Genomic DNA, 9,866 nt, shown 5'->3' with positions numbered 1-9,866 from the left:
CATAATTTTTATAATCTATCCTGCACAAAATATACTCTTACATCATAAACCAGCACCAAACAGTTACAGCAACCTCTGGAGTTGTTATTTCTGCTATTCAATAGCGCCAAAACAATGTTTCTCTCTTTATCAACGAAGTTTTATGTGATAACCAGCTTCTTAATTTGCTTAATAGTCTTCCCCCAGACATCGCATATAAAAGCTAAATTCTCTACTTTTCTCTGTTACTGTGGTTTCATTAGATTAGAGCAAACAGAGATCTGAAATAGTTAAGTCATGCAATTAGACTTTAATTACAGGAGTTGGGTCTGTGCCTCATTAATTGGTCTAGGCAGTTCATTAGCTTCAGTTTCCTATTATTAGCACAATCATTTTAACATCACACTTTAAACCCCTGAGTTCACTTTGTGGTGTTTCTTTAAAAAAAGAGATAATAGTTGTTGAAATTTTCAGTAAAGAATCTTTCTTTGATTCTGGGTAGTGCTGTCCAATTAATTTATGCATCTAAAAAACAAACATATAAATTAGAAAAATATATTTGCATTCCTCCTAAAAGAGTGCGTGTTTTAGGTACAGGACAGATTATATATAAAGTGCTCAGTTTATACTTTCTCTCTTCCAATTGTCCTTGCCCATGCCTGCTGGAATTCAGCTGAACATTCTAAGATGGTTCCTAGCAATCAAAATGCATTTACAGAGACCTCAGATGTTACCTCACTGTCTTATGTCCAACCACAAGCTTCACTTTCCCTATAACTCCATATACAAAATAACAATAACTGAACACATTACTTAACATTCCCCACAGGCACCAATCTTGCAAACACTTCTAGTTTGAGTAGGTGTTTGCAAGATTGGGGCCTTAAACTCTAAGCTAGTCAGTGTAGACACTATCTCTTTATTTGTGTGTACAGCACATAGCACAATAAGAAAAGGAGTACTTGTGGCACCTTAGAGACTAACCAATTTATTTCAGCATAAGCTTTCGTGAGCTACAGCTGTAGCTCACGAAAGCTTATGCTGAAATAAATTGGTTAGTCTCTAAGGTGCCACAAGTACTCCTTTTCTTTTTGTGAATACAGACTAACACGGCTGTTACTCTGAAACCTGACATAGCACAATGGGGACCTAACCTCTACTGGAGTCTAACAGATTCTATAGTATAAACAGTAATGTGAGCAATGCTATATTTAAAGGGGTAGCTGGTTACAAAACCAACATCTTTCTATATGAGGAAATGAATAGGATTATTTGTTTGTGCTTGCTCAAACCTTTGTTGAAATGCTTTAGCTATGTGGTCAGTAACCAAAGATAAAATATAGCAGATATATTGAAGACACAGGGATGAAATATAAATATTAATTCATGTGTAAGTCTCAGGCTTGTAAAATACTTAGTTTAGCCAAATTAGATCTTAGGATAAATTAGCTATATTAAAAAGTTAAATTAGCATAAGTAAGTTAATAATAAACTTGCTGAGCTTGTGGCTGTTTGTGATATACTGATATTTTGAAAATAACTGTGTTTGGATAATTGTGTCTACAAGAGATGACCATTAGTAGCTAGGGTGAAACGTTAGAGACTTCCTTAAGGTAAACTGCCTGTTACTATGATGATAAGGTGATGTAAATGTTAATAAGGGGAACTCACAAGTTCACCTATGGAAAATGGGGCACCCCAAAGTAGTGGGGTGTGGAGGTTCAAAGAAGTAAGGAAAAGGGGTTAAAACCTCCTTAAATATATATGAGCCTAACACATTCTAAAAGCTATATCCCAACCTGCGAGCCTTGAGGGGGAGATAGAAGGATGCCAACAATGGTGTGGCTGATGAGTAACACAGGATTTTTCCAGAAGACATAGTGCGAGTAATGCAAATACTAGGCGTTCTGTATTGGTCTCTGTCCTTTACCAGACTGTTGTTTGGTTTGCTAGTAAAGATGACCAGTAGGAGCAGAGCTGAACTGTGTTGTCCCTCTTGCGGCCCCCTCCTGTTGATAACTTCTGCAGGGTAGCCAGTGCCGGGACTGAACTCTCCCAGAGCGAGGAAGGTGTTAGCCCTCCCCTGGGGGTGGGCACCCGGCTGCACCCACAGAGAAGGCTGCAGCTCAGTATCTGTTGCAGAGAGGGCTGGCAGCAGCCACAATTTCACAGAGCTAAACTGCGCTCCGACAGCGCCTGACCCCCCCAGCGCCGCTTCCCGCGGTGGCACCGCTCAGCAACCTGCCACCGCCGCCGCCCAGGGCTCCCTTCTCCATCACCCTGCCCTCCGCACCCTGCCCGCGCATGCGCATGGGCCGCGGCGCCCCGTGGCTCGGCGAGTCGCGTGCTAGCTCCCCGCCCCTTTCGTGCCTCGCCCCCGTTCGCTACGCGTTTACGTGATGACGACAGAACGCGGAAGTAAGCGGGGGCCGTATGGTCCCTCGGGCGGCCGGGAGGTGACGCTGCCATGTTGTTCCGCTTCGGGGTGGTGCTGCCGGCCGGGCTGACCGAGGGGGACGTGGTGCTCATGGTGGCCGGCTCGCGGCCGGAGCTGGGCCAGTGGGACCCGCAGCGCGCGCTGCCCATGAGGCCCGCGCGCCCGGCGGCCCCGCTCCCGGCCCAGGAGCCCGCGCTGTGGTTGGCGGAGGCGGCGCTGCCGGACGAGGAGGCCGCGGGCACCTTCTGGTACAAGTTCCTGCAGCGCCGGGGCGCCGACACCGTCTGGGAAGGTAGCGGCGGGGCGCGGCCGCCGGGTTCCCCTCCCTCGCCCCTCCCCCCGCGCGCTCTGTTGGCCCCTGCCCCGGGCTGCTGCTGCTGCTGGGCCCGTGGAGGGGCGGGGGGAGGCTCAGCCAGCCGGGGCCGCGCGGAGAGCAGCCGCTTCGTGGGAGGGGGGCTGCCCGCCGCCGTGTCGCTCCCGCTGCGCTTCGGTTCTAGGGAGCTTGGAGTCTCCGCCCGCAGCGCACCCGCACCGGGCTCTGGGCGTCCTCCCGCTGCTCCCCCTCTGCCTGCACGATCCCCCGCTCAGCTCCGGCGTGGGGCGAGCGCCCAGCAGCCGATTTCTAACCTAAGGCTTAATCTGCACCTAAAGACTAGCTTGACCTCACTGTTTCGCCCCGGGCTGCGAGCGGTGTCAGCTGAGCCACGCACGAAGGGTGTTGAGGTGGCTCGGTCGCTGCTGGAAGAATTCTTCCAATCGCCTATGGGTTAACTCCAGCGACGGAAAACCCCCTTCCCTTCATACAGGCAGCCTTGTGGGGGCACAACTGCGCCACTGTAGTGTAGAGGTGCCCAGGGCTAAGTGTCTAGTAATAAGGAAGGAGAGGGAAGAAGTACAGGATTTGGGGCGGGCATCAGCACTCTGTAATCCCTTTATTGGTGCGTGTGTCATACGCTCTTGTTTTGCACCTGGGAACAAGCTGTTCTGCGGTGAAGAAGTTAAATTTCATTTATTGAATTATACTGTCTATGAAAGATGTCAAGAAAGGGTACCATGTGCAACCACTTGTATAATGGAAAAACACCTTCTACTGTACACCACAAAGTATTCAGTGTGTGTCCAGTACAAAGGCCAAGAGAAAACCTGTTAAGAGCTTTATCACAAAGTTTGCCTTTTACAGAAGGAAATCAGCACATGGTGTAAAATTTGCTACCTCACATAACATAACAAGTCAAACTGCTAATTAGAACCGTGGCATATCCAAAATATAGCTTTCAGTCAAACAATCATTTGACTGAATTGTTTCATCATTTTGTAATTATTATTTGTGTGGTGATAGCACCCAAAATGTGCTAGGTGTTTTTATAGAAATAGGCTCTTCCTTGAAGAGCTGAAGAAGCCAGACACTGATAAAAGGTGGGATTATAGTTGCATAGTAAATCACTAAGCTCTGTGTTTGATCCAAATAAGTCTACTTCCTTGGTAATCAGTATTTATGTAGAGCCCCGTTCTAATAAAACTGTCACTGTGGCTCAGATTTTATCCAACAGGGTTACAGCAGTCTGCCCCAAAAATATATAAGTATGTCAATGTAGCTGGCTCAGCTTTCTTTGGAGCAAAATTGCAGCTTTATTTTTCTTGTCAAGGAAAGTTTAGTTCAGAGGTGGTAAGCTTTTCAGTATTTTTCTCTTGTATATTATGCCAAACTCTGAGATTGGTTCAGGGTCCAGACAAATACAGTAGGAGCTTTCTTTCCTATCAGATCATTTACTTTACAGGGAATTTTAAGGATTCTGTCTTTACCGTGTACATGTGAGGAATCCAGAAAATACCTGGTATGGTAGTAGTAAAGCCTTTCTGCCTTTATCAACCATCTGATTGCTTGCAAAATGTGGGTTTTCTTTCTAAAGTGGAAGGATTTTGGTGATCATCTTCTTGAAGGTATTAGAATTGTAACTTTCACTTTTTTCTTGTAAACACAGAAAAGTTGAATTATGTATACACAGAGGATTTTCTAGAATTTCAGTTACTTGCAATCTTGTTCCTTTTAAATTGGTAACAGTAAAAAGTCAGATAAAGCATCCTCTTTTCTAGATTTTTAAGACTACCAGAAAACAATTCCATTGGTCATTCTTCCATATATTCTTTCTTCCATATTGTGCATTCCTAGAGTTTTAATGCAACAAGGGAAGATTCTGATCATCTAGTCTGACACAACAGAGGCCATAGAATTACACCCAGTAATTCCTGCTTCAATCCCAGGATTCATTAAAATTTTTAAAATGAACTCAACATCTGAACTGGCATGGTGGCCTTTGTAGCTGGTGACCTTTTTGGTTAAAATAATCAAAGGAAGAATTGGAAAAAACATATTACATCACCAGTCTCCTGCCAATTCATGATTGTTCCCTACACCATTTTCTAATGCTTTAGGCAATCTAGATTTTAAAGGGACTTTCACTTCCCTTAGGGTATATCTACAATACAAACCTGCAGTGGTGCATGTCCACACTACCCTCCTTATGTTGGTGAGGTCTGTCCTCACCAGGAGAACTTCCACTGACCTAAGAGGGGCAGTGTGGGGAGCTGAGAGCCAGGTCTCTCAGGTCAGCCCCATGGGCTTCCAGTGGGCTTCTTCCTACTTCCCCCTCTACCCCCTAGTTCCCCATTTGGAGCAGGGGCAAGCAGCCCAGGGCCTCTGATCACAGGGGAATGGGTGGGGGAGTTGCTTGGGCTTCTCGCCCCAGTACCCAGCCGGGAGTGGGGTCCAAAGTCACCCCAGCTTCCAGCCAAGAGCAGGATCCAAAGCTGCCCCATCTCCTGGGGGAGCCGAGGGTTTCTTTTCAATTTTATGGCTCCTGCAGTAAAATTGACAAGACAGCAGATGTAAGGGATGCAGTGTCTACACAGACAGTGTGTCACCCTAACTACACCAACATAAGCCTTAAGCCTCTTGGGGAGGGTGGAGTTATTTTGTCAGTGTAGTAGTGCACTTGTATCGGTGGGAGGGAAGCTGTAGTGTAGACACTGATATAATTAGGTCGTCATAAGCGTCCTTATGTCGACCTAACTGTGTAGTGTTGACCAGCGGTTCTCAAATTTCATTGCACTGCGACCCCCTTTTGACAACAAAAATTACTACATGACCATGGGGGTGGGGGGGGACAAGACGATTGAAGCGTGAGCCTGAGCCGAAGCTCTGGCTTCAGCCCTGGGTGAGGGGCTCGGGCTTTGGCTTCAACCCCAGGCCCTAGCAAGTCTAAAGCTAGCCCTGGTGACCCTATTAAAATGGGATCATGACCCACTTTTGGGTTATGACCCACAGTTTGAGAACCATTGCCTTAGACTATTTCAGTGAATTTCACTGTAATATCTTGGACGCGAGAGAATGGGCACTTAGTAGTTTGCTTAATCTGCTAAAGATCCGATTCTGTGCCTCCTCAGCGATGGGCGCTTGAGACTTAGTGTAAGGGGGAAAAGATGAATTAAAGGATATTATCTTTTTAAATAAGGAGCCACTTGTATTTTAAAATGTATAAACGACTACTACTAAAGTTTAATTCTGTGCACAGACAAAGCAAGTGACCATACAGCTGTGCTTCGCACAGTAGGGAGGATACATATAAAATTTCAGTCGTCTGCACATACAGGTTATGGAGGAAGACATGCCATAATTACATACAAAGGAAAGCAAAATAAATTTAAAAAGAATATACAGCTAACAATCTGTGTCTTTGAAAACATCATTTGATGTTATGATATACTTAGGACATGTGACTAATGAAATTTGTTATATATGACAACTGAATTAGACATACTCAGCCTGTTTTGACAATTTCTTTCTTTTGCAGAAGTCCAGGAAAGGTGAACTTACGAAATCAAAATCTCTCATCCATCCAAAGAAGCAGTAAATGAGGCCCTTTTCTAGAAGGGGCAATGTCCAAAATAACACGTTACCTTATCAATGATGGTGTGTAATGAAGGTGTGTAGGAAGTCCCGGCAGACTTCCACTCTAAGGTTACACAGTATATGAGCAGCAATAAAGATACGTGTTTCAAACTTGCTTTGGTGTCAGTCTGAAGTTATTATTCTGTAGCTTGAATGAGAAGAGAAGCTGGAACGTGAGGGCAACTTTATCACAAATTGTGTCAGATACTCTTACAATGATTGACTGCTAATAATCAGGATAGGACCCAGGGCACATGCAAGAAATGTGCAAGTGAGGCTTTTGGGTGACTGATTTTGGTCAGAAGAGCCCAGTTTAGCTAGAGTGAGTGAAAACCCCTTTTGTGTTGTTAAAACATCATTCAGCTTCCCCATAGAATTTAGCTGCAGTGAAGCTAACCTGTACTTATTGGGAAATGTTTCTCCCCTTTCTCTTTTACATTGTGAAAATGTTTTGAACCAATTTACATGTAACCATGGAGGCCCAGTTGCTGTCCAGTTCAGACATATCACAATATAAAAGCTTCTGTTAATCTATGGGTGCTTGTTTAATGGGTGGTGTACTGAGTATATTCTAATTTTGCCATAAATATTCCTTCAGGACTAACCTGTATGGAATTTTATTCTTTATCATTGTGAGTATTCAGCAATCTGAACTTCCTGCCTGGCTGCAAAGGAAGAAAACAGCCTGTGGATTGTCAGCGTACTGCTGAGGTTTTATGGTACTCATCTGAGTGGTTCCTCTGTTCTCAGTCACCAAAAATGGTTAGATCTTTAACTCTCAGATTCCTGGATATCATTGTTCTTGATTATAAGTGTGGAAGGGAGCTTAACAAGAGGTTTTCCCCTTCCAATATTTAAAAAAAGGACTGCAAGACACTGTCAAAGATGGATCAATTAAAAACTTTGACTATTATGCCTGTGATCCTCTGTATTCGATTGTAAAAATTACAGTTTGAAAACATCTGGATTCTTTTCTTTAAAAAAAGGTTTATAAAATATAAATCAACATGTGTCGGATGGTCAGTACCATCTGTGTTTAAGGTGAAAATGAACCAATCCTCAGGAAAACATTTATAACAGTTATTAGAATATCTGCACCTCTGAAGGCATACTCACAATCAATAGTGGGGGTGCTATAGGAGTAGGCAGAATTATATTTGTTACAAATATCTGGGCGTAGGCACTCCTATGCAACTAAAGGGATTTCCATCCAGTTGTGTGTGTAACATGTTATATCACATCAATTATGACGTAATGCTTAGTTGTTACACATTGACAGCTTTAAGTAAGAAAACTATTTTGAAATAGGATTTTAATCTGATAATGTTCCTTAAAATATACATCAAAAATACTGTGTATAATACATATTTACATCTTCAAAGTATATTACAAAGATAACTAATCCTCATAAATATTCCTGCAGGATAAGTAGGTATCACTATTTTACAGATGAAGAAACTGAGGCAGAGAGATCATGGTTCTTCCAAGCCAGTGAGACAGCCAGCATCAAAGCTAGAATTAGATAGATTTGTGCTTAGACCACAAATCTATATGCATCATGGCCAAAGGAAGGCTACTGCAGGTATATTACTTGGCTGAGCTTGCTTGTTATGGCCCTTACCCTCTCTGTGTTAAAGTCCCTCCTGAAGATACATGTCTGCCAAGACGCCTATGGAAAAATTGATGGCTGACCATGATAAGCTTGAGGGGTAGTTTAGAAAAAGTTTCATATAAATTTATTTATATATAATATATTTGCCCATAACTATGTATCCTATACAGCTTCTACACTGTTTGTCTGCCTTTGTATCGTAAGCTCCTCAGAGCAGGGATTGTGCCCTTTTCTATTTGTAAATGCCAGCATATTGTGGCTGCTACCACAAACAAATAGTCTTATTTGTGTTTATAGCCTCAGTCTTAAAATCATACTAATACAGATTTTTTTCAGTGAATTCACTTATTTAAACAGTAGAGAATGGGCAGGGTGTGTTTACTATAAAATGACATAATATACACTCAAAGCACTTAAACACATTTTGTTTTCCCCAAAATAATTAATCTTGTTCACATTAATCTTCCCACTTTTGTTTTCTAGGGATTCTCTGGATTCCAAATGAAATCTTGACGATATCTCATTTTTCTTGCTTTCAGGAACAGCTGATGCCTTATGGCAAATCTTGAAAAACAATTCAATTTAAAAACAATTATGCTACAAAGCTTGGGGCCGAGTCTGCTGCCTCTGCATCATCCCAGCCCCTGCCAAGTTGGGTTAGGCAACTGAAGTTGGATTTTTCTCGCTTGGGAGATGTACATCTTCTGAAAGCAGTTCAAAAAGTTTTGTAATTTCAGTTAGACATACAGTTAGTGTTGGCTAATAAATGGATATAAATAGTGGGGAAAAATAACTGAAGTAAAATATATTCATAATTTTCAAGTCGCTTGAGCATTTAATGGTCTGAAAATAGTAGTGGTCATATGGCACATTACAGCTTAAATAAAGCAAACCATATTTATGGTGAGCACACTTTTTTTTTCTAGCGCAGGAACCATCAAGCAAGGTTGGCAACTTTCAGACCTATGCTTTAGCTCTTTCCATTAAAACATACTACTACTTCTGTCAGTATGTAATAAAAAACTCTCCATAAATGGTAGTGGATTCTTCAGCTTTTAAAACACAGCTCTGTTGGCTACTGAAGAGAAGTGTACTCTTTCACATTAAACTAATTGGTTAAGTGTCAAGATGCTGGTGTTAGTGCCTACATGCTGGATGCTTTAAAAACACTGAGAACAGCCATGCCTGTGGGTTTAATTGTTGCTCTTCTTCAGACTCCAGTGAGACTTCTTGCTTCCCACTTGTAGGTGTGTTTAGTCCATATCTCTTATCGGTCCTCTGCTCCCTATCTTACTCCGTATGAATGATCAGTCCCAAGTAGGGAGTGCTCCTGTGATTAGTGCTCTACTTTTTCTCTGGATCCTGTTGTTGTGGTTCCCAATATTTTGTGTCCACTTCTTAGTAGGTGTCTTGTTAAGTTGCTCAAGCCCTGGCCATAGTACAAGTCACTACATTTGGATAGCCTAATTATGTCCCTCAACCAGTCATCATGCAGGGATTTGCTTTCCATTCCATTTTGGGTTAATGGGTAACTTCTAGATAAAATTGCAGTATGCCAAAAACATTTTCAAAGACTAGTTTTGGTTTTCTTTTCTTCTCAGTATTTAAGCAAATGACTACATCAAGAAATGGTTCCCGAACTTACTGTAGTCTCCCTTGTGATGGACTGGTGAATCCTCTTGAACTTCTCCCTGTTATATGGTTGCCATGTGCTTTTCTTTTATGACCTCTTCTTCCTTTTCAACTTTTTCATTCCCATCTTTCCTCTTCTTTACCTTCTATTATTTTATTGATTTTTGTAGTTCCCCTCCAATTTTTTGCCCACTCAAAACAAAAAAGAAAATAAACACTGCTTGGGGCAGGTGGTCTTCGCTCTTGGCTGTGAGGGA

The 9,866-nt window shown here is 42.7% G+C and overlaps 1 protein-coding gene across 4 annotated transcripts in view; it reads left to right on the top strand.

Moving 5' to 3' along the window:
- The first annotated feature begins 2,388 nt into the window (after positions 1-2,388).
- EPM2A (EPM2A glucan phosphatase, laforin) overlaps positions 2,389-9,866 on the top strand; it is a 51,668-nt gene continuing 44,190 nt past the window's right edge. Inside the window, exons 1-2 of one of the 4 annotated variants that reach the window (XM_077813166.1) lie at positions 2,534-2,664; positions 6,268-7,947. In XM_077813166.1, the coding sequence (XP_077669292.1) occupies positions 7,815-7,947 (133 nt within the window). In that variant the 5' untranslated portion in view covers positions 2,534-2,664; positions 6,268-7,814. Of the gene's footprint in view, positions 2,709-4,194; positions 7,948-9,866 lie in introns of all 4 variants that reach the window. The other 3 variants (XM_077813164.1, XM_077813165.1, XM_077813163.1) reach the window with 3 other exon arrangements.

Source organism: Eretmochelys imbricata, chromosome 3 (assembly GCF_965152235.1).
Source record: "Eretmochelys imbricata isolate rEreImb1 chromosome 3, rEreImb1.hap1, whole genome shotgun sequence".
NCBI classification, from domain to species: Eukaryota; Metazoa; Chordata; order Testudines; family Cheloniidae; genus Eretmochelys; species Eretmochelys imbricata.
This window is presented reverse-complemented; position numbering and strand designations above follow the sequence as displayed.